Source organism: Rissa tridactyla, chromosome 16, assembly GCF_028500815.1.
Source record: "Rissa tridactyla isolate bRisTri1 chromosome 16, bRisTri1.patW.cur.20221130, whole genome shotgun sequence".
In the NCBI taxonomy this organism is placed as follows: domain Eukaryota; kingdom Metazoa; phylum Chordata; class Aves; order Charadriiformes; family Laridae; genus Rissa; species Rissa tridactyla.
This window is the reverse complement of record NC_071481.1, coordinates 732307-755850: the sequence shown is the minus strand read 5'-3', so window position 1 is coordinate 755850 and position 23544 is coordinate 732307. Positions and strand designations below refer to the sequence as shown.

Genomic DNA, 23544 nt, shown 5'->3' with positions numbered 1-23544 from the left:
CGCCGCCGAGGGTACGGCACCAGCTCATTCAATAAGCCTCCAAGAAATACCGTTGCACGAAAACGTAATGAAAATTATTCAGCTAATCTACTTTAATAACCCGACTTCGGGGCCTCTCTGGGCTGCAGACAGCGTAATCATTTTGAAAATATTAGCTGTCATTTGCGATCAGTCCGAGGGAGGCAGAGGAACCCGGCACACGACTTCGGCGGGGTGACTAATGCCCCCGCCTCGGACGCGGGAAGAGAAGCGACACGGTGCTCAGGGAGGGACACATCGCTGCGGGGGGTGGGCTGCCCACTGGGGCTCTGCCCGCCATGGCAGAGGAGCACGAACCCCCACAGCCACCCCTACAGGAGACCCCCCCCTCGCCCCTTGCCCGCCTCAGCTGCCTTTTTCCTCACCTCTTTTGGTTTTTCCCCCCCTTCACACAGCAAACCTAATGGCATCCCGGTGACAGATGGGCTACAAACTGGTGAGGAATGGGGGGGGCCTTTTAGTACAAGACCACAACGCACTGGGACGGGACCATCATCCCTGAGCCCCCACTTCAAATAAAGTGTCACCCACTCGATTTTTCCCCTCCTTCCCCTCCGCAGTCCCTGCTCCCACACAGACCCCGGGGATGCTCCAGGAGACTTGGGGTGACACAGGGGACACCAGCGCTCCCCACCACAGGACTGACGGCACCCAGCGCTCCCCACCATGGGACAGGGACTCCAAGGGTTTCCACGGAAGAAAATGCTGCCACATGCTGCCAGCTCTGCACAGCAAGTTTAATTGATCAAGGATGAGTAAAAAGTATTAAAATAAAATCCCACAAAACTGCCTGGGTGTGTGCAAAAAACTCAGTTTAGAGTGTAAAATACTTTAAAAACATCATGCAGAATCAAATCTGCAATCTTTAAGTTAAAAAAAGATTCCAACATGACCAAGATATAGTAACAAAAATAAAGACATCCTGGGTGGTAGCAAACACATTAGCCCTCCCCGATTTGAGCAGCCGGAGCTGCGTGGCACCACCAGCGCTTGCGGCAATGCCCAGGGATGTGACTACGAGGGGACTGAGCTCGCGACCCCCCGCCTGCAAACAACGCGGCTGAGGAGAATTCAGAGAAAGTTCAGATGCGTGTGTCCCTGAGGCGGTGCCGCCGGGCAGCACAGGACCTGCTGCTCCGCTGCGGCCTCACTGGTAGAGGACCTTCACACAGAAGGTCTCCTCGTTCTTGTCCTCGTGGTCGTTGATGTGAATGAGGATCTCCTCCTCACCCACGCTCTGGCTCGGGGCGAAGCGCAAGCCGATGGTGTACACCTCCCCGCCGGCCACCTGCGGGAGAAGGGGCGGGAGGAGAGGTGGCAGGACACGGTGTGGACCCCGCGATGTGCCCACCCTTCCCAGGCCAGCCTCCTGCAGCAGCAAGCCCTGCATCCGCCCAGCATCGCACCCTGCATCCACCGAGGACCATGCCCTGCATCCACCCAGCATCACACCATGCCCTGCATCCACCGAGGACCACGCCCTGCATCCGCCCAGCATCGCGTCCTGCATCCACCGAGGACCATGCCCTGCATCTGCCCTGCATCACTCCACACATCACGTGGTCCAGCCAGATGAGGACGGGGGTCCGGCAAAGGGGTCCTGGTGGCAGGAGGACATACCTCGAAGGAATCCTCCTTGAACTGCAGGAGGTCGGGGCGGTTGGTGCACAAGAAGTAGAGCCTGGGCGAGGGGTAGGGGTTGGTGTAGGTGATGCGCTTGTTGCAGCCTCTCCCGCCTCCCGCCGGCAGCGAGATCTCAAACGCCTGCGGGTCGAGCACAAGCCATGGCAGAGGTGGCACAGACAGCGGGAGGGGGACAGAGGGAAGAACAGGCTCTCCCCTAAGTGTACTACGGGGAATTGCCTCCTGCATGGATGCACCACAGGGGACGTTCTGGAGGACACATTGCCTTACGTCCCCTCCTGCTACACCTCACATTAGTCTCTGCATACAGAAACCACCCGCGAGTGAAAGCGTCCTCCTCGTGCTGCCGCTGGCACCGGCGCCTTCGCAGAAGTAATTACGAGCCCGAACAACAAAGGGCCAGGGGAGCAGCTGGCCCCGGCCAGCTCATTCTCCAGCTAATTAACGGACATCCACCGGGAGAGCCGTGACGCTCGCTCAGATAACGCCCCGCGGCACCGGGAGGTGGGCTGGCACTTGGCAGGACGCTGGGGCATCGGTTTAAATGCTGATCTGAACTTCCCTCGGTACCGAGAGTTTGGGAAAACATTTTTTAAAAGGAACACATTAGCCAGGAAATCTAATTTTCTATCTTTGAGGCAAGCCCTCCGCCAGCACAGTGCTAATCGAAAGCAGCATGCTGCAGCTTTAATTTCACAACCGAGAATACTCCCGAGTGGGCACTCCTCAGCATGGGACTGCCTTCGGAACAGCCTGAGAGACACTTCACCGTGGTCTTCAGTGAGATTATTTGAGCACCAGTGGGCCAAATGTTTGCTCAGGGGGGCAAGTGTCAAAAACCCCATAGGCATAAAGGAGGAAGAAGCAGGAGACAGCCCCGGGTTAGTGGCCGGAGAGCGACCACCGGTCCATCACTGCGTTTTCCTGGCGCGAGAGCTGCCGTACCTTGGAGATGAGGGGCTGCCTGCAGGACAGGCAGAGCAGCCAGGAGGACACCAGCTGGTGGGACTCCACGTCCACCAGGTTGAGGTAGATGAACCTGCTGCCAGCCCGCCGGGGCCGCACGCCCACGTACAGCTCCTGGATACCATTGGCGGGGAGGAGGAAGGCGCCGTCCGGATCCACCTGCGGAAAAATAACACCGGGAGATGCAGCCGCCTGCAGTGGCCCATCACACCCCCACGACACCCAGCGTGGAGTGTAAACTAGACCCAATTGCTCCTAAAAACCCCGCGCAGCTCTGCCCCCGCTATTGAATCCCACCTACGGGAGTGCCCCAGGACTGGCTGCGTGTCGGGAAGGGTCGGAGCTGCTCAGGGACAGCCAGCCCCCCCAGACCAGGGACTCCCCCCATCACAGGCTTCACCAGGGGAGACTTTTGCTTTTGTTTATGGGCCAGCGATGGAGTTTTTGTGCCTTTTATTATTCACACTCGCAATTACGGCCAAACGAATTCTAAAGAAATTGTTAGTCTTCAGATGGTCTCATTAACGCAGATAATTTGCCCTCCGGGGTTTCGTGCCGATGATCCTACACATGACAGCTCTAATCAAAAGATAATTATCCCAAACACTTTACAGCAGTAAATCGTTCATAATTCCGAGTGGGCTGCCTTTCCCGGGGCTGGTCCAGGCCATCCCCCCACCCGGCACAGTGTGAATGCCCTGGGCAGCCCCGCGCCCGCTGGGGATGGGGTGTGGGGGGGGGCTTACCTGCAGCTCCTGGGGGTGGGAGGTGAACACCCGCACCCTGCGTGGGGCCGGGGTGCCCCGCAGCAGCAGGGAGAGGCGGGCGAGCTGCCCGGCCGTGCAGCTGACGTCCAGGCGCTGCAGCGAGTGCAGGTAGAACTGCCATATGCGGGCAGGCGCCGCCAGCCAGGCGTCCCTGCGGCACAGACGGACGGACGGGGCTCGGCCACGGCTCCTGCCAAGGAGCCCGTTTCCGTCCCACCCGTTCCCACAGCGCAGAGAGCACCCGGCTGGCTCAGGAGGCATTAGCCCGCGCGCCAGGGATGCTCCGGCCAGGGATTACTTAGAGGAAAAGAGAGCGATGTAAAACCCTGAGCTGTGAACATTTTGGGAAGCCTCCTGCCCGCCTTTCTGCTGCCCAGCGATGCCGGCCGCGCTCAGGAGGCCGCGAGCAAGGAAAGGGCGGCGCAGACCCCCCTCCTGCCCCCCCACACACCCAGGGTCAGTGCTTCTCGCTTTTTTGGGGTCCCCCTACTTACATATAAATAGCAACAAAGAACTTTTTGATCTGCGGGCTTGGTCCTCCGGCTACTTTTAAGAAGATGTCCTGCGGCTCCCCGGGCCCCTGCGTCAGAAAGCAGAGCATCGTTCCAACAGTTCACCTCCAGATCAAACCCGCTAATGAGGACTCCAGGGTTTGCTTCCCATTAACGGAAAAACCCGCCACCAACCCACTTACAAAAGCAGATGCTTTCGGCATCTAGTTAAACTATGTTATTAAGTTATTATACAGCTTGGCTGAGCTCTGCCAGTATTTTTAATTACAAAAAGAGGATACAAATGACTATCGCATTCCAGGTCTGCATCTGTAATCAAATTTTGGCAAATTTTCCCCAAGTTTTCTAACAAGCTGTAATCCAATTACCATACTAACACGTTCCTGCAATGGCAATTAGCAACTACCCTTCGTTGCCATCCGCACGCATGTGCCCAAGTTTATTTTTCCTTTCTACCTGCCCATCGCAAAGCGAGCCCAGCAAACCCGGGCTGGGCACCGGGAAGAACGCAGCGCGAGGGCTCGGCCCGGCCCAGAGACCGCCTCAGCCTGGCCCGTCCCCAGCGCCCCGGCGTCGCCCCGCGGAGATGCTCTGCCAAGGGAAGGTCTATCCCCCCGCCCGACAAAAGGCTGCTTTTCCCCAGCGTCTTAATCATCTGGTATTTGCCGAACAGAACAAGCGAGTACAGGCTGCTGCACAATGCGATAAGGTGCAACATTCGGCTTCAACCGCAGAAACAATGCGTCTCCTTTTAATTGGGAATAAAGGGCAATTCCGGCTTCGTCACCGCCAGCGTTTTGCTGCCACGGGCTGATAAATGGGGACGCTCCGTGGGTGCAAGGCACGTCTCTGCCGACAAAAACAACCCACAGCAGAAGGACACAAAGGACAGACGGATGCCGAAGCGCAACCGTTACCATATTTTTGGTTTCGCAAATGATGTCAGGGTCACTGCAGCGAACGAACATCTCGGGCTCCCCCCCCGGCATCCCCACCGGCGCACCTGCGGAGGAGAGACCAAGATGAAACTGTATTCAGCATTTTCTCTGTTTGCGCTTGGCCCCCTGCACCCCACGCAGTCGCGGACCCTTATGCTGGGCTACCAGCAAAGCACGCGGGCATACTGGTGCAGGGAATTCAGTGTAAAATTAACGCAGGCAGGCGGATGAAGTGCAAGCGCGGAGGTGGATGAAGTGCAAGCGCGGGGCCCAGGGCTGTGCTCTCTGGGCGCTGCTGCACCTCCAGGAAGGCCCCTGTGAACCGCAGGTGGTGTTTAACGAGGAAGAGCCCGATCCCCCGCCGAGCACACCGTGAGCTCACCGGGGAGGGTGTGCCAGGGGGGCAGCCGAATGGTCTTCTTCAGGAAGGTGAGCTCCGGGTGGTAGAAGCGGAACGTCTGGTCCACCACGTGGGGCTGCGGCTCCACCTTCACCCGCAGGAGCGCGATGGGCTTCCCCCCGCTCACCTGGAAGGAGACCTGTCCCGGGGGCCAGGGGGAGAGGGACGGAGTTTTGCAGGAGTGATGCTTCTCCTCCCGTGCGGCCACTTGGGCGGCATTTTTACGGCTCCCTCACCTGGATGTGCTTCGTCCGCCCGGCCCCGCTCTTCCCCAGGGAGCTGGCAACCGTGTCGGCACCGGCGCCCAGCCCAGCCGGCCCCTGCGGGGCACAAGAGCAGGTTGCTTTGGGATGCAGCATGGTGATGGGTGCACAGAGCTCCCCGAGGCCGCACCACCCTGCCCTACGTAGGCAAAGAGCTGAGGGAAACGCTTCCTACAGGGAACAGCTCAAAACGGGGGCCCGCACATACCTGTGCCGCAACAACCGCGGGGTCCGCAGAGAAGGTCTGGTATTTGAAGGGGATGCGGACGGTCTCGTTGGGGCGCAGGTAGACCTGGGGCCTGAGGTCGTCGCGGAGGTGGAACATCTCCTCCTCCACTGGGGTAACACTCTTGGTCAGCTCCTTGAAGTGGCGCCACTCCCTCGGGTCCAGTATGACACTGGGGGAGCGGGTGGAGGAGACGCTGGTGAGGACTGGTCGGGAGCCGGTGCCACCCCACCATCTCCCTGCACATACAAGGGAGACCCCACTTCGGCCCCCACCTGAGCTCGGGGTGGTCAACGTCAATGGTCACAGTTTGCTGGACGCCGTAGGGGTTCTTCAGGGTGAACTCAAAGAACTCGGCCGTCCCCAGCACGGCGTGGACAGTGTGGGTGGCAGTGATGGCCTGGCTGAGCACCCGGGAGATGCTCTCACCCTTGACGTGCTCCCGGTAGGCGTCGATGATCTGCAGGTCCCGCACGTGCCGAGCGCGCTGCTCGTGCCAGCCCTGCCGGGAGCAGGGGGACTGTAAGCCAGAGCCACCGCAGCATCCCCAGCCCCTGGCATCCCTCTCCTCACCGAGAGCTGGGGCGTCCTCCCACCGCCGGCGTCCTCCTGCTGCCGCACCAACGCCATGCGCCGCAGCTTGCGCCGGCGGGCAGCCGCGGCCTCGCTGGGGGGGGCCGGGGGGGCCAGCCTGGCCTCTGGCCGGCGGCTGCACAGCACGGCAGCCAGCTCACCGTCCACCTCAGCCAGCCTCCGTGCCCGTGACACCCGCCTGCCTGCAGGGACACATCATGGCACCAGTGGGGCACCCCCATTACCACGGCCCCGAGGGTCCCCACGGGGCCAGGAAGGGGCGGCCACCCCACAGCCAGGGGCTCAGCACCAGCACCGCGGCGGCAGAGACCAGTGCAGACCCTGCCAACCCAAACCCAGGTGGAGGGACAGGCCAAGCCCCATCCCGGCAGGACTCACCAGCGGCGGCGTTGATGGGCAGCCAGCTGCCAGCCAGCACGCTGCCGGCACCGTCCGGCACAGGCCCAAGGCGGGAGCGGGATGGCAGCGGGGACGGCAGCTGCCCTGGCATCTCCTCACACGGGTGCCCTGCCAGGAACGGAGACAGGGGTGAGCAGAAACTATCTGGTTTTCATTGTTATAAAGTCTACTGAAAATTTTTATCCCCACTGCAGCTCTTCGCAGACACTTTAAAGGAGCAGGAGCAAATATCTGGTTGGTAACGATGCTCCGCAGCATCCCCTCCAGAGCCTGTCGCTGTTGCCACCATACAGCCGCCCACCCGGAGCCCCATCAAAAGCGCAGCACCATCCCGAGCGATTCACCGCCTGAGCCCCTGACCAGCTCTAGTTCACATTTCATTTCATTTCCCCGGGCTGCGGTGCTGCCGCCGGCACAGCCGTGCGCCGCCGCGTCTCCATCCCTGCTCCCACAAAGGCCGTGCCCCGCGGCGCCCAACGGGGCTGTAAACCCGTCGGTATTCACTCAAACTAGAAATCCCCTCCCCGTCCTTCGGGCAAGGGCGCCAAGCTTTTCAATACTAGTTTTAACCACAGTATTTTGAAATTTAAAAAAGGGGGGGGGGGGGGGGGAAAAAAACAAAACAAAAAACTATCAAAGGGCAGGTGTTGTCCTGGTGCAGCATCTCCGCTTCCTCTCTCCCCTCTCACGGAGCACGAGTTAAACCTCTCCCCGGGTTGTGAGTCTCAGATTCTCCTTCCCAGGAGCTTATCGTCCCTTTGCAGGCAAAGTACGGAAGTGACGATTTAAGATATCTTATAATGGAGCTAATCTTTCTTCTGAAGATAAGATTTTAAAACCTGGAGTTACTGCACATTTATAGGACGGGAAATTAAATATATAAAACCGAAGCACCCAGCAGGTTCTGGGAAGAATAACGTTCTTACAAGCGTGCTTTTCCTTCAGGTACAGCCCTGTGTGTGCTGCCCGGTCTCTCCTGCAGCCCCGCGCCGTTGCTAGCACCGAACCGCATGGCGCCGTCCCTGCACACAAGCCTTTTGGCCAGCAGGCTCTTACCGATGTTGGCCAGGCAGAGATGGAGGCGGCCCCTCACGGCCACGCGGACGCCAAGGGGCCGCAGGGCGCCGTGCCGCAGCGCCTCCCGGCCCATCACCGTTACGTCCGGCTCGTACTCTGTCGTGGCCACCTCCAGCTCGTGGTGGGTCCTGACGGCCGCCCGGCCCTGGCGCAGCAGGGACTGGGGAGGGGTAACGAGTTACAGGGGAGTACGGTCTGGGGGGGTAAGGGGTCTGGGTAAGGATGCCTCTGGGTGCCCTAGGTCTGGGGGGTTCAGCCCTAGAACACTGCAGGAGTTCTAGGAAAGTGGAAAGAAGTTAACGCTTTGCCATCACTTTTGAGGAGAAGACGACAAATCCCGTGATTAGGGGCTTGTCGGGCTGACGCAGAGGGGCTGACAGCAACTCGATTGCTAAAAACACGCGGGTAATAAAACAGCATCTCAACACGGGACCAAAGGAACAGCCAGGCTCTTCCTCAACACTCCTGCACGCTAAGCGGGGGTCTCCTTCGTTAGCAGACCTGAGGGCTTGAGGGAAAAGACCTTCAATTTAGCCCATACCTCCAGTTTAAGGGCAGCGGACCCGACAAGGAGCAGGGAGTCCCCGTCCCAGACGTCAATCTGGAGGCTGTGCTCGGCCAGGTACCGCACAAACCAGCGCTGCTCCCCGGCTCGCAGGAAAGCGGGATCCACCATGTACTTCAGCTGCAAGCCTGGCGGTCCTGCGAGACACACGGCACCCTCGTGGAAATGGAGCTTCCACCGACACCGCGACACTTCTGCTCCAGAGAAGCCTGTCTGCTCGGACACCCGCTCTCCTCCACTTAATGAACCCAGCGGTCAATTAGTAAGGTCCGAGTCCCCCCAGGACTGGCAGCCTCCCACAGAAACACTCCGTCTGTACGGATCCTCCTCTCGTTTCCATTAACAGCTCCACATGGAAGAGGAGCTTCATCAACCACAAGTGCTCGGTGCCTCTTGGGACCAGAATTTGATAAGACAGAGAAAGAAACAAAGCGAAGCGCCCAGCGAGGAGGGTCAGAGCCGCTCTCTCCAGGCGCTGCGCTCGCACGTCTCGCCTTTCTCTTCAGAGGCGCTTTAGCTGCAGCAGGAGCCGGCAGCCTCGACGTGCAAACCGTGCCACCGACACTTACCAGTGTTTTACTTCAAGAGTTGGGCGTCTTGGACGTTTTTCATTATATACCACACAAACTAGCGGAGGTTTGCTATTAAAGCAGACACTGGCCCGTTCCTCAGCCCAGAGGCAAGCCCAGACCTGACTGATGGAAGAGGAGCAGCCACACGCGGATGCTAAAACCAGAGCTTACCAGTGCCGAGGGTTCCATCCTTGTTCACCCGGACGAGGAGCTGCGCTGGCACAGCCGCTCCGGCCGCCGGCCCCGTGTCCGTGCTGACCAGCTGCAGCCGCGGCGTGGTGACCGGTGGGAAGCGGTAGAACTGGAAGGTGAGGAAGATGGTCCTCGGCCACGTCCCCTCCGCGCTGTCCCAGGCATCCCTTGAGGGAGAGAGTGGGGTTTGGGTGAGCTCATGGCACGGCGCTGCCTCCCCACCCCGAGCTCCTCGTGCGCTTGGCACGCACCAAGAGGCAGAAGAACAAGAGAAGATCGGCAGCATCGCAAGTATTTGGACTTCTCTGAAGACAGCAGGCATATGGTTTGCCTTGGCTTTCCAAAAAACTTCATAATTCCAGCTGTCTCCCACCATATGGAGGAGCCCAGCAAAGGCCGCGTTTTACCTTCGCACACTGCCATCCACGGAAAAAAACACAAGCGGGGCTTCTCCAGCCAAAGCCACCCCCACAGGTGCCAGCTTTCCCCACTCCATATGCATTTATGGAGAAACCCTGCATTAATTAGCTTTTACATCACATTGTGGCTAATGGATACAACAAAAAAAATTGGAATACGATTTAAGGGTGCCCAGAAAGGACAAGAGCATCATTGTAAAACTGTTCACGGCAGGGGCTGGAAGAAGCGGCACCCTTGCCAGGACTTCTCCCACGCGAGCAGGGAAGTGGGTTGGGGGGGGAATTTGGGAAAGGACCCTCCCCCAGGAGACCCCGGGATCTGCCTGCAGAAGGCACCGTGAAGAGCTGCCATCCCACCTGCCAAAAGCCAGGAACTGCAGGATGATTTCGTTGCCTTGCAGAGGGTCGGCTTCCTCCAGCCGCAGGCTGAAAGTCGCCGGATCCGTTGGCTCCGAGATTTCCACCGGCTCCTGGTTGTGGTCCAGGATCTGGGGGAAGCCGGCGGCGTGCAGGCGCGCCAGGGAGGCGCGGGAAAGCTGTGTGCGGGAACTGATGGGGAAAAGGGGGTGAGCCGTGTGGAGGCGGCCGCGGGGGAGGCAGGAGCCCGGGGAAGGGCAGCCGAGCATCACCTGCCTGCCTGCAGCCCCACGGCGGCGATGGGCACCTGCAGCGGGGCGAAGGGCAGCGCCCGCAGCTGGTCGCTGTCGGCGCAGGGCTCCGGGTCCGGTGAGCCGAGGGCGGCCTCCAGATGAGTGATCCCCCCGTCCTGCCGAGGGCTGTGGCCGTGTGGCACCGGGGACTGTCCCCTGCCCCGTGGCGGGACCGACAGCTGGGACACCGAGAGCTGGCGGGAGAGCGGCGAGCGTGAGCCCCCACAGCCCCCCGAGGAACCCCATGAGTTCCCACCTCTGCCTCCTATTCCGCTGCTGCGCTCCCCCCGCAAGGGGAGGAATGAGAAAACGCAGCAGGAAGCTCAAACCGCTTAATGCGGCCTTATGAAGCATTTTATTTCATCAAAAATATTTGTGTGCATTGATCCCTGCATCAAGATATAAAAAAGAAGCATAAAGAGGGATCTCTGTATTCATAGCTCTCCTTAAATCCCAGTAGCTCCGCATGAAGAAGCCATGCGTCACTGTCAGCACATACTGGGGACAATAGCACCCAGCAAATCTGGGCTGTCAAAAACCAGAACGGCCCTTACAAATACATTTGGGGTGTTAAAATTGCTGAGGGAATCTTGCCCAGCACGTTACAGGCAGGATCTGTGTTGTTGCCCCAGAGGAGGTGGATTTGAGCAGGACGCTCGGTGCCTCTCGGACACAGCAGCCAGAAAACCGGGAGAGGACGGGACCGAGAGCACCCTCGGGAACGCCGCTGCCCACCACCCGCATCCACCGGCACACACGGCACTTACCCCTGGTCCCCTCGGGGAGGCCGCCGTTCGCAGCGGGACTGGGGGACCTGCGGAGAGGGACAGGAGAGATGCTCTACTGGAGCCATCACCCACCCACCCTCTGCCACGGAGCCCCCTCCAACCTCCCGCCATCCCTTTCACTTTTGGGGGTAGGACCAGCTTATGGAGCTGCCTTAACATCCCTCGACCACTTATTTGACTTATTTTTCCAATAAGACTGTTGCCTGAGGGGGGTGAGATGCAGCCCATCTCCAGCTCCATCCATTATTTTACTGGGAATTAGGCTAACTCTGCCGTAAAAGGCAGCTCCTCCATCCCCAGACAGTGCCGCGGTTCCCCCGCGGCCACGAGGCGCTGCTTAAGTGGGATGCTTAATGAGACGTGAAAGTTTTAGGATACTTAAGGTTTTCGTCGCTCCTCCGTTATTTCTTGTCATTCCCTTCATCTGTTCGCACATTCGTGCCCCGAAACTGTACGAGCTTTATCGTGTTTATATTTGGCTGCTCGGCTGGCGCGCCGGCACAGCTGAGCTCGCTGAGCCGCAGGTCCCTCGGAGCAGACCAAGGGCACAGATGTTCCAGCTCTGCATCCACGTGATGCCGAGACCTTATTTTGCTTCCACCGCCACGTATATTCCAGCTACGTCATGCTGACTGCTGTGCCAAGGAAGCCACCCTGGCTCCCTTCCGTCTAAAACACCGTTTGCTTTCAGGTAGGAGGGCTTTGGCCACTGCTGAGGAGACGATGGATGTCCATCGGCACCACCGGCCACTGAGCTGACAGAAGATGTGCTCGGCTCCCCCCCCCCCCCCCCGACCAAAAGGCCCAGATGGTGGCTCGTTTTCCAAAGGAGCTCTACAAGAATTTAACCCAACGCTCTCCTCAGCGGCTCGGGGTGCGGGCTGGCTCTCGCGCGTGGCCGCGCACCTCACGGCATGGCTCCAAGAATCCCTGCGCTTCCTGAACTCCCCCAGTGCCGCCAGCCCCCCAGAGCCATGCCGCTCATTCCCCGAAACCCTGCCGGGGTGTCTCCCCTCGCTGGGCACCCCGCCGGCACCCCTGGCTGCTCTCCCCAAGCCGGAGCGCGCCAGCCCAGCACCGGGCTGGAAGCTCGCCGTCGGTGCACGCTCCCTTCTCCTTCGCCGCACCACAGCCCCTCAGTGCCCTGGCCCCCGCCAGCTGAAGGGCGTCCAGGAAAACCTCTCAGGCAGCGCCAGGAAGGTTCCGGCAGCCATGCGGAGCGGAGCCTCACCCAGCGCAGCCCCCACACCGCCAGACCCCTCCGTGTCACCCCTGAAGACCTCTGCTCGAAAGCCCCGCAGGCCGGCAAACCGGCTCCCCGCCGGCAGAGCCGGGGCTGGCTGCGGCACAGCCATGGTGCCACTGCCATCTCGTGGAAGGCACAGCAGCACCGGAGCCGGCGCAGGAACAGGCGCCCACCGCACCGAGCATCAGGGCTGGCAGCTACCGGCTCGCCAGAGCAGCTGGATACGCTCATAAAACTTGTTTAAACACCGTCGGGTACCTGGAGCATCGCACCGAGACCCGCATGGGAACCGGAGCGACGCTGCAGGGGAAAGCAGAATTTGCTCCCACCGATCGCAGAAGTGGGATCAGACAGAAACAAGCCGGAGAGGATTTCTAGGAGCCCGGGACAGCAGCTCAACTCCCTGCCTAAGTCCAAGCCAACATCGGTTTTCTTTCCACCTCCAACGCAAGGAGCAGACGGGCACCAAAACCCCGACCTGGCACGGCACCCTGCACTAGAGATGGATGGATGCAAACGCGCGCACACACACACACACACAGAGCCTGGTTTTCCCCAGCTCGGCACCATGCACGCCGATCGAACTGCGCTGCTGTCACACTCCCCGAGCGGCAGCACAATGAGATTATTATTTTTTTTCCCCTCAGCCTATAATTGACATCTCTCCTCTCCTCACATCGGGAGGGATGCGGAGAGATGAGCAGCGGCGCTGGCAGGGAGCAGTGTGCTGCTGGAGCGGCCGCTGCGCCCGTCCGGCTCTTCGGGGTGTCGAGCACAGGAGCCCAAACGCCGTCAGAATGACCCAAAACGGGATCAGGCCGGTGCCGTGCTGGAGATACCCCGGGATTCTGCACGTGGCTCAGCGCTACTATCGCTGGGGAATTTCGCAAGTTAAAAACTGAGAGCTGAATTCAACTCGACAGAAACTTGGTTCGCTCCGGTAATTCATAAACCAGCTCACTGAGACTCGGTGAAGTCGTGTTTTTTCTCCTGAGCAGACACCAGTGCCACACTCTATATTTTAAATGTCAGCGATCTGGAAAACACTCACTCAGCGGTGGCGTAGGAGGCTTCTCCGACTTGTCCCTGTCTTTACGTAGGATCTCTGCAGCAGTTACAAGATGTTCTTCGGAACCAGTAGAAACATGGAATTGGACGGTCCCAGACTCCGCATGCTCCCCCTGAAATTGGAAACAAAGTCGTTTTAGACAGCGTGCTACCCGCAGCCTCCCTCGCTCCTCCGAGAGACCATTCCCTTGCCCCGCAGCCGGAGAAACGGTGGTGCAAGCTGGAGGCAGAGCTGGCAAGGGGCTGTACCTTAATGTCTGACCAAATGCCTCTGTCCTTGCGCAGACACACAGAGACCGGCCACCGCCACCCAGTTGAAGATCTCACTGAGGAAGTTCTGGAGACAGCCCCTGCCCACCCTCCCCTGCAGAGCCACCCATCCGGCTTCACTCCACATTTTGGCCACCCCCTGGTGAGTCCTTCACCCCAGCCCTGACCTCCTCTTGCTGATAAACCTGGGAGCAAGGTCTTTATCGTGTGCGTGTGCATCTCTCAGAATAAGCCGGCTCAGGGCACGGTGGCCTCCCAGGAATATCGCAATAACTAACGGGGTTGGACCGGTTTCACGGTAGCTCAGCCCGCACATTTGTAGACACTGAAGTCAAGCAGCGCAGGACAGAGCGATATCTATCAGTGCAGATGCTCGATGGCAGGGGGTGGGGGGCTCTCACCCTCCTCTTCCCAAGCCTCCTCATTCACTCGGGGATCCGCAGAGCTTCCCCCTCCCCTGGCACCTAAAGTTTTGGCAAAGAGCCCCTCTAACGGCACCCCCATCCAAGCACCGGCAGCATCCCTGTGCACGTGCAGCGCAGCAGCCGGCCCTTACCTGGCGGGAGCTCCTGCTGCTCGGTGGGGTCCGGTAGACCAGGGTTTGGCAGGGGCCGCGGCAGGCGCCACCACGCAGGGGCAGGACCACCTCGGCCTCACCGGCACCCGGGACGGGGCTCCACAGCGCCCAGCGCACCGAGCGCATGTCGGCCGCCTCGCCGCCGGGCAGGGCCTGGGGGAGCGAGGGGGGGACGCTCAGCGCCGGGCACCCCCCGCCTTGTCACCGGGACGGGGGAGCGGGCGCTGCCGGATGGACATGGGTTCTCCCCTCCACTTTCAAGCCATTTTGGAGACATTCCACCTCCCAGCACCTTATTTCTCTTTTTGCACCCATTTCCCCCCCTCCCCAACTGCCCCTTCCTGCTCCCGTCCCTCTGCAGGCTCTGGGGAGCACCAGGAATGTTTCTCTGATGGAGAGGGACACATCAGTCCCAGGGAGGGGACCCGGGATCGTGACACCCTCCCAGTGAAAGAGCCCTGAGCCGGCCCGCACGGTTTCCAGGTTCGCTTCTCCTCCCTCTGCCAGCGGCGTCGCAGGCAGAACCGGCGCCTTCCTACGGGATCCCCCTCCTCAAGGCTGACCACGAACCACGGCTGCACACTGGGGTGAATCCCACTTTCGCCCTGTAAACCCCGCACCACCCGTCCCGCACACGTACTCTTTGGGTTCTCTTGCACGTACCCCATTTACCAGCCCGTCACTGACGTTATTCCCCTCCCCGCAGGCTGCGGCTGTGGGACACCAGGCACCCGCGCCCCAGGGGATCTACCTCATCCCTTCTCCAAGCTACGCAAGGGAGTACACCTCCGCATCATCCATCAGCATAATATAACGCTGATAGAATATATAAATGCAATATAATGCTTTCCAAAAATAACAAGGCTTTCATCCCTTGCGTTTTAGCACACGTCGGCTGAGGCAAAGACCCCAGCACCCAGCCAAGGGGCTGTCAGCCCTCACTCAAGCAGCTGCATTAAGGGATATGTGTTTGACCCCCCCACCCCAGAGAGAAAGGGCAGCGTCAAGGCTTCCACTTACCCGGGTGCGTCCCCAGCCTCCCCCTAAACCAAAGGAGAGGTGCAGAAGCAAACCGAGAGGTCTCTACCAGCGCCCGCAGCCACCCTCGCAGCCTGCTAATTATGGCACAGAGGACACGGCGATCGGCTCGACAAGCGGCTTTGGGATTAACCGCTCTGCCCAAGGGCTGCGCCACGGGGAACAGGGGGAATCGGGAGTGCTCCCGGCACCCAGCCCTGCCAACAAATACACCTGGGTCTGCAGCCCCAAATCTCCGCCAGTCCTTCGGCTTCAGCTTTTTAAAGGAGTTGAACCCAACAGCTAATTTCCACCGGCACTGCTCAGCTCCTCCTCCTCCCGCCAATGCAAATCCCCTTCGCCTGGCACGCGTGTCATACTTTATAAATATCCTTTTTTCCCCCCCCAGTTTTGCTCCAGACAGCTCCAAGGAGAGAGGACACTTGCTGCATTTCCAATGAGCGTCTTAGCAGGACCATTAGGGACTCCTAATGAACCCATCACCATCGATTCAGCTGCCAGGGCTAAGGCTGGAACGGGAAGGATCTCTGGAGGGTTGGGAACTGCTCGCTAAACCGGGTTTAACCCGCGGAAAGGTTAAACTGAAATACACGTAAATGGCTGATAAGTAGGCGTTAGCGAGCGTGGTCTCCACAGTCAATGCAGAGACTTCTCCTGGCTTTAAGGTCCAGAGAACATCAGGCTGAAGCCCCCAGAAATACCTCAGCTTCCAGAAAAAAAAAAGACTTCCTTTTCAGCATAAATGCTAAATTCTGAAGAGAAGTCTTTAAATTAAAAGAAGCTGAAATTCTCCAAAGCAGCTTGCCAGAACACTCTGGGACTGCTGCAGGCTACATTTCTCCATATACATATACACGGTGGGGAAATGTAGTGTCACCTGTAATTAAGATGATTCAGTAAGCTCATTTGCAGGATACTTTGTGCCGCGCTGCAGAAGGCGCCTGGACATTTTATGGGGCCATTCCTTAGGCAGCATGGCCATGTGATTAGGGGCTGCAGAGTCTTGGGGGTGTGGGATGGTGAAACGGGGGCAGAGGAGGGAGTTATGGAGCAGGGCATCCCTAAGGAGCATCCCTACCTTCCCGCCGACTCTCCCCACGCTGCAGAAGACATACTCCAGCTGGAAGCAGACCCCGAATGCCGGGTGAGGGACCATTTCACTCAGGTGGATGCGGCTCCTCAGGACCAGGGCTTGACCTGCACCCCTGCGCCAGGATGGAGAAGCGGCTGTGGCAGCACCCGCGGCAGCAGGGAGGTAGTGGAGGGTCTCCCCCTTACCTGTCTCCGAAGCCAGGCAGCCCCCGGCAGCTGCCCCGCGCCGCCTCCGTCTCCGGCACCAGCACAGCCACCTGCGGCGCCTGGATGAAGCGCAGGCCGTTGTGGACGCCAACGTGCAGCCGCCGCTCCCGAACCGCCACCCCGTCCCCGTCCGGCGCGGTGTTAGCCTGCGACAGGGAAGACTTCCAGCGCGGGCATCGCAGGCAGCACAGCATCCCTCCCTGCGCTGCCCGCAGCCGGGAAAATTCAGGTAGTCCATCGGAAACTCAAAAAACGGGACCCACCCCCCAAGCAGCTGATGGATATTAAAATCTTCTGTCTTTACGGCAGAGTTGGTGCAAATCTAGCAAATAAAGGACTTGGCCAGCAGTCCCTACTGCGCACCAAGCACTGCCGTTCCTAAAGAGATGTACTCAACACCCACTGCATCCTGTCTTTGCATTTCCCGCGGCAGGGCAAAGCCAAATTCTGCTTGTTAGTGTCCGGCTGTTCAAAACAAAGCCAGCCCAGAGCACCTGTGTGCTAATCCAGTGGTGAAGCAAGCAAAAGGCTTGCACAGCAAGAAAAAAATAAAATAAAATCAGAGACTCCAAGCAAAACAGACACACAAGTGCCATATACCTGAATGTTCCCACTCCACCCGAAGCGCTGCCATTACCGCTTGTGCGCTCTGCTTTCCCCCGCCGTAACCGCATCGGCGGTACCTGCAGTAAGCGATCGCTGTTCAGCAAGTCCAGCAGTTCCTCCTCAAATTCCTCCAAGGAAGGGTACAGCCGGACCGACAGCCTCTCCAGGTAGCAGGTGACCGGCTTCATCAGCCGGGGTTTCTGCAAGCAGTCACCTGAAGAGACAACGTGGCGGCCACAGGTGACGCTGCAACCGGGGGGGACATCGCTGTGAACACAGGAGCACCCGCAGCCGGACCTGAGCCAAAAGCAGCACCGGGGAGAGGTGGCAGTTGGGTGTGCAACCCCCAGCTTCCCCGGCACACACGCACGTCTTTACGGCCAGGAGAGACCCCGAAACACCCAACGCCTTCGGTGCCAATGGCTGTAGTCTGCTGATTTAACAAAGCCGCCGCCAGCGCTGTGCCGAGGTGTCCCGCGGCGCCAGGCGGCAGCTCCCCCCTCTCCTTCCCAGCACTCGGCTGCTTTGGGGACCTCGCTCAGCTTTCACATTACCACTCACAACCCCCGGAACGGCTACAGCGGGGTTTTCCAGGCAGCAAGCTGACGAATAATTCAGCTGCATAACGGAGAGTACTTTTTACCCTCTGAATCTTCAGATCACATAATATTAATCACAGCAGCTGGAACAGCAAGGCTACTGCCCACCGGGAGAGATTAACGAGGGCTGAGCGTGCAAGAGCTCGTCCCCCCGCACCTGCCAGACCCCCAGCGATCCCGAGCCCCACCACAGAGGGGAACGACTTTAAACAAGCTGCAAGGGCTTCTCCTAAGACTCCGCTGAATGACTGTAATTAAAGCAACCATCACTTATCCCTAGCAGCTTCCCTGGAGCAAAGCAATTAATAGAAGGAGAACAGACCAAAGCCACTTTGACATCTTTCAGGCTGAGCTATGGATGAAGGGCTGCAGCCCCGCCGGCCTGAGCAGGGGGGGATGCTCTTGCCAAGGGGCAGCACCGCAGAGACCCCACCGGTGCTCCCAGAGACCCCCTGCCCGCAGCCCCCCCGGGGACCCGCTGCCTCCAGCGGGAGCAGTGCGGGCAGCAGGAAAGGGAAGGAGCCCTTACTCGTGTCTCCGTGTGCTGGCAGCAAGCCGGGAATAGTCTGCAGCCCAGATATCAGGAGGTTTTCGGGAAGGAGGTGAAATATCATCTCCAGGGGCTGATGGAGCTTCAGGGAGTACTGCAGATGGCTCTTCTCCATCACTGTCAGGTATTTGTTCTCTGAAGAAGAGAAAACATCCCAAAATGACAAAAACCGAGACAGGGAGACAGCTTTGCAATGCCACTGTTGAAGAAATCACACGAATGCACGTGCTGGGAGCAAAACAAAGCCTGGGTTTGCCCGGCCTGGCTCTTCCCAGCTGGCAGTACGGCACCTCCACTTAGCGCTACCAGGGCACAGACCACGTATCGCATCGACCGGACACACACCACACACACACCTCCAGAGAGGCCCCCAGAAAGGAGCGGGATGCAACGCCTCGCTTACTTTCCACGGGGTCCTGGAAGCGTGGGTGCAGTAAGGCACGTGGTGTCCCATGGTACAGCTTCAGCCTGAAAGCAAAGAGCACAGGCGCAGCGGTCAGTAAATGCCCCCTGCAGCACATCTTCACCTTCCGCAACGCCTCTGCTCAACAGTGAGAAACCACCTTCCTACTCCGCACCCGCGGTAAAAGCCGTGTCCTTCAGGGAAAGGACAGGCATCACCCACCACCCCATCGCTGCCCCCCCAGCAGTGAGGAATTCCAGCTTTCTAAGCACTAGTTTTGTTTCTGCAGCCCCAGGACCACACTTTCTCCCCCAAAGCAGGCATGCACGTTGCCACCCCAATTCCCGGTGCGCCCCATCACGCGCCGGAGTGGGGCACCTACGCTCTGTCCTCAGTGGCCGCGTCCGTCGCCTCCAGCCCGCTGCCGAAGAGGGGGATGAGTCCAAAGCCGCAGGAGAGTTGCTGCGAGCCCCCGTCCCCCTTCCCGGCCGTCGCCACCACTTCCACGACAGCAGCGATGCCGGGGTGGTTCAAGGAGGTGTGGAAATAAATGGTCTGGGATGGGAAAGGAGAGAGAAAGGGCATTTCAGAGCTGGCGGCAGAGCAATACCTGTTGCATTTGGACAGCCAGCAGCACAACCAGAACATCCACTAAAGCTTCCAGGCAGCGGCTCATGGCAAACAGCCTCCAGCACCACTTCAGAAATCTCAACATCCTTAAATCTCAAACGCCACTGACTTTTTTTTTTTTTTTCCCCCATCTTACGTTGCCAGCACCCATTTTCCAGAGTAACTCGCAGGCTGCAGACCCCGTAAGAGCAGGGCTTCAACACACCCCTGACCCACCGCGTTACAGACAGCACTGCACCGGGACAGCCAAAGGAGCTGGAAACTCTCCTGCCACAGGTGGCCCAGGCCTAAGGGGACAGGACACAGGTCACCTCCCCAGGACAGGATTTAAAGCCAGGTTAATCTTTCTATTAAAAACTCATTACTGCAATGTCCCAAGGAAAACGTTTACTGTAATCACAGGCTGTCAGGAAGGGATAACGGAGAGAGACATTACCACATCAACCCAGGGAAATAAATCGTTATTCTATTATCTTTTATTGCAAAGCGTTGAAATAATGACCGCTGGCTGCAGACCGATGCCTCACCTTGCAAAGACACAGAGAGCCCTTAGAGTGCATCCCTGGTAGAACCCAGCTCGCCGGTCCCTCCCTGAACGCCAAGAGCGGTTTGCGACAGCGTGCCCTTCTCCCCAAACCCTGCGAGGGCGAATCCTGCCGGCAGGGCCACCTGGAGCTGCCACATTGGTGCAGACCCTGTCCCCTGCCCCGGCGGGGCTGGCAGGTGTGCAGGCAGCGGCGCAGGCAGCGGATGCGACACCACGAGGCAGCTCTCGAGCAGCATCTCCGGCAGGAGGAGCGGTGCCTTTCCTCCTTCCTCCCCTTACACAACTCGATTGCGCCTGAACTCTTTGCAACACTGAACTGCGGAGTATCATGGAGGTAAAAGATCCCAGTGCTCAGCCGCGACAGCGGCCAGTCACATCAGGCCCACAGACCATCCCGTCGCCTCTGCAAGACCCCGAGCGCTGCGGCTGTGCCGTGAGCATGCCGGGCAGGCTGCAGGGCACGGGCAATGCAACTCAGCGACTGCAGACGGGCTGGCACAGGCGGTCCCCCAACATGCCAAAGCTCCTGCCAACGGCTCCCGACCGCATACCAAACACCTGTGAAGCCAGCAGACGCAGGGATGGGGCTCAGAAAAGCAGCTCCTCCCAGCATGCAGTGAGGTGGGGAGCAGCACCGTGTTTTTCTGGCTGCAGCACTCTCTACCATAGTTTTTTTTTCTTTGTCCTACTTCAAAATAGCAGGGGTCGGCCAGTGGAAGAAATGCACACATCAGCACCCCTCGGATAGTGCTACTGATTTAAATAAATGAAGGAGCACGGCTCTAATCAGTGCTACACTTCATCCATGGCACAGAGCACTGGAGGAGGTGGAAATAAAAGTTTAATTAGAAAACATGACATCTCAGCTGTCATCCAAGCTACAGGGCAGCGGGATCTCCCCAGTAAGGGGGCACCCCGCTTTGCCGGTATCAGCGGTGGATGGAAACGTGGCTTTGGGGGAGTTTAGTTCCCAGGTAAGGGGAGAAAAGCGCTGTGCCAGCTGCTCCTTCCCTTCCTCCCCTCTTGTGAGGAAACACTGCTCTCTGCCGCCGGCTCCCAACACCACAGCCGGCACACAGCGGCTCCCACGCCACCACCCAGCCCCAGAGGCAGCCCAAAACCTCAATTTCCCCATTCCAATAAACTGCGCATAAAAGCTTAATAACGGGGCAATGTCTGGAACGCACCCTGGGCAAAGGATCGGGAAGCATCAGGAGGGAAAAGGGGCTGCTGCTGCCGTCCGCCTGCGTGCAGGAGAACACACCGCCACGGAGAAGGCTCAACAGACAGACAGACCGACCGACCGACCACGGCCAGAGCCTGCGCACCCTGAGGACTTGCTGCTTTAAAAGGCTCAGCTACAGCGTGTGGATGGCCGGGTCCCAGAGCTCTCCCAGCTCCGCTTCCACCACACTGACAGAGAAACCAGCACCAAAGGAGAACGGCTCCGGGCTGAACCCGAGCAAAGGCGTCTTTTCATAGAATCACAGAACAGTTTGGGTTGGAAGGGACCTCAAAGCCCACCCAGTGCCACCCCCTGCCCTGGGCAGGGACACCTCCCACCAGCCCAGGTTGCTCCAAGCCCCATCCAGCCTGGCCTTGAACCCCTCCAGGGATGGGGCAGCCACAGCTGCTCTGGGCAACCTGGGCCAGGGGCTCACCGCCCTCACAGCAAAGAATTTCTTCCCCAGATCTCATCTCAATCTCCCCTCTTTCAGTGTAAAACTGTCACCCCTCGTCCTGTGGCTCCCCTCCCTGCTCCAGAGTCCCTCCCCAGCTTTCCTGGAGCCCCTTTAGGGACTGGAAGGGGCTGGAAGGTCTCCCCGGAGCCTTCTCCAGGCTGAACCCCCCCAGCTCTCTCAGCCTGTCCCCACAGCAGAGGGGCTCCAGCCCTCCCAGCATCTCCGGGGCCTCCTCTGGCCCCGCTCCAACAGCTCCATGTCCTTTATGCGCTGAGGACTCCAAAGCTGGAGACAGTACTCCACTTTTCCCTTAGTGCATTAAAACCTTCCCTTCTCGGACTTGCCCCAGACGGCACGGCCACTCCCCTGGCCTGCCCGCAGCCCCCCGCACCCTACCTCGTTGAAAGCCACCCTGGCCGGACGCGGTGGGGTGGCACGGGCAGCTCGCCAGCTGCTCCTCCATGTCCTCCCAAAGAAGTGGTGGTAGGTGGCGTCGAAGAGGGAGAGGCGCAGCTGGTACTCAGCTCCCTGCAAGGCACAACGGGACGGGAGATGCCGGCATTCTGTCCTGCTCAGGGACACGCCAGCTCAGCGGCCCCAAACTGCAGGAAACACACTTCAGCACGAGAGGACAAATAATTCCCGTTTTCCAATCAATGCCCAAATGAGGCACATGGCTGCATACAGCTCCGTGCGTTGCTGGAAAACCTCACTGAAAACCAGAGGCCGAACAAGCAAAGCAAGAGTAGGAAAACTGAATATTAACCATATAATAATGGGGTAGCAGACTTTTAAAGTGTTACCCAGGGATTTTAATTTTAAAATGCTTAGCTAAATTAAAAGTTAGCAACAATTAAATTAAAAATTAACTAAACGCTAACTCAGATTTGCAGGTAAAAATACACAGGATTGAGACACAGCTCTGATATGTTTTTCCCGAGGATTTACAGTTAGTTTCCCCCCAAAACAAGTAACCTTGTTTCGAAAGCCTCCACCTTTATGAGCTCCCAGTGGCACCGTGGGGCGGCAGCAGGCACAAACCAAGGGCTCAGCGCGAAGGCACGGCTGGGCTGTCCCCCGCGGAGCCGGGTCCCCCGTACCTGGGCGAGGGCAGCCCCTTCCAGGTGCTTGAGGACGCAGCGGAAAGCGGTGGAGCCCGGGGGGCGAGCCCGTCTGCGCTGGCCGTGCGGGGGGACGGCGAGGTTCTGCACGAACACCTTCTCCCACTCGCCCATCCTGCTCCCCCGGAGGTCTCCTCTCCCTCCCGGCACGGGCTAGGGCGAGCGTTCGGCTGGCAAACAGAGGGAAACGCGGGCTGCGGGTACGCTCCACAGCCACGGGGACGGAGGACCCCGACGGGACGCGGCGGACGGGGGTCCTGGGCCCCGCGGAGCGAGGCGCCGGCCGTCCCGTGGGCGCGGGGCAGCTCGACGGGGCGTCCCCGAGCCCAGAGGCAAGGCTAGAGGGGCGACCACCGGCCACCCGAGGGTACGGTGAGACACCCCTCCCGGTGGCCCTCCGGCAACACCGGCAGCCCCCCCGGGACGGGGAGCCCCCGGCCCCGACGGCCGCTTCCCCCCCGCCCCGGGACGGGGAGCCGGACACCAGCCACCCATCCCGGTGGACCCAGGCCCCACCGGCCGCCCCTCCCATACAAATCCATACACTTACGCGCGTATGTGCACGCAGAGGCCCATATGTACACGTGCATGGAGACCCACGCCGAGACCCGCACCCGAGCCCGCACCGCCCGCCGGACCGACCCCCCCGCGCACTCACCGCGCCCCGACGCCATCTTCTCGGGCCCTACCAACTTCCCGCCGGTCCAGGGGGGGGGTGACGGCCGCGCAGCCGCCGCTCCCCACCCCGCCGCCCGTGCCATCGTCCCCCCACCCCCGGCGCGGCAGAAGCGGGAAGGCGGCGGGACGGTCCTGGATCCGTGCGGGGCGCGGCGGCGGTGTCGGTGGTGTCGGTGTCGGAGGCCGTCCCCCCCCGGGCGGGTGGTCGCGCCCGGCTCA

The 23544-nt window shown here is 59.6% G+C and overlaps 1 protein-coding gene across 8 annotated transcripts; it reads right to left on the bottom strand.

The window, feature by feature from the left end:
- Positions 1-755: 755 nt before the first annotated feature.
- Positions 756-23412, bottom strand: NPHP4 (nephrocystin 4). Of its 8 annotated transcripts, none has more exons than XM_054222696.1 (29): positions 23306-23412; positions 22627-22817; positions 21923-22054; positions 19050-19222; positions 18668-18732; positions 18244-18399; positions 17330-17382; positions 17110-17192; positions 16289-16655; positions 14152-14325; positions 13309-13438; positions 10991-11037; positions 10203-10417; positions 9931-10122; positions 9134-9321; positions 8367-8527; positions 7805-7985; positions 6728-6856; positions 6329-6531; positions 6031-6257; positions 5738-5927; positions 5503-5586; positions 5249-5405; positions 4846-4931; positions 3911-3996; positions 3396-3567; positions 2629-2808; positions 1660-1803; positions 756-1327 (listed from the first exon to the last, which is right to left on the bottom strand). In XM_054222696.1, exons 2-29 carry the CDS (start codon positions 22759-22761, stop codon positions 1187-1189), a joined length of 4251 nt encoding a protein of 1416 aa, XP_054078671.1. In that variant the 5' UTR covers positions 22762-22817; positions 23306-23412; the 3' UTR covers positions 756-1186. The 8 variants fall into 8 exon arrangements, with proteins under 8 accessions (XP_054078671.1, XP_054078673.1, XP_054078668.1 ...); XM_054222698.1 differs by lacking the exons at positions 17110-17192; positions 17330-17382 and adding an exon at positions 17193-17329 and having other exon boundaries at positions 16289-16415; positions 16489-16655; XM_054222693.1 differs by lacking the exon at positions 17330-17382 and having other exon boundaries at positions 17110-17329.
- Positions 23413-23544: the final 132 nt, after the last annotated feature.

What these genes read in the sequence shown, in the direction of transcription:
- NPHP4 (XM_054222693.1), bottom strand. Translation starts at nt 22,761, where the DNA reads ATGGGCGAGTGGGAGAAGGTGTTCGTGCAGAACCTCGCCGTCCCCCCG. An exon ending in GTTGACCACCCCGAGCTCAG is followed by an intron (nt 5,928 to 6,030) that starts GTGGGGGCCGAA and finishes CCGCTCCCCCAG; the next exon opens with TGTCATACTGGACCCGAGGG. An exon ending in TTCTTTGTTGCTATTTATAT is followed by an intron (nt 3,568 to 3,910) that starts GTAAGTAGGGGG and finishes TCTGTGCCGCAG; the next exon opens with GGACGCCTGGCTGGCGGCGC.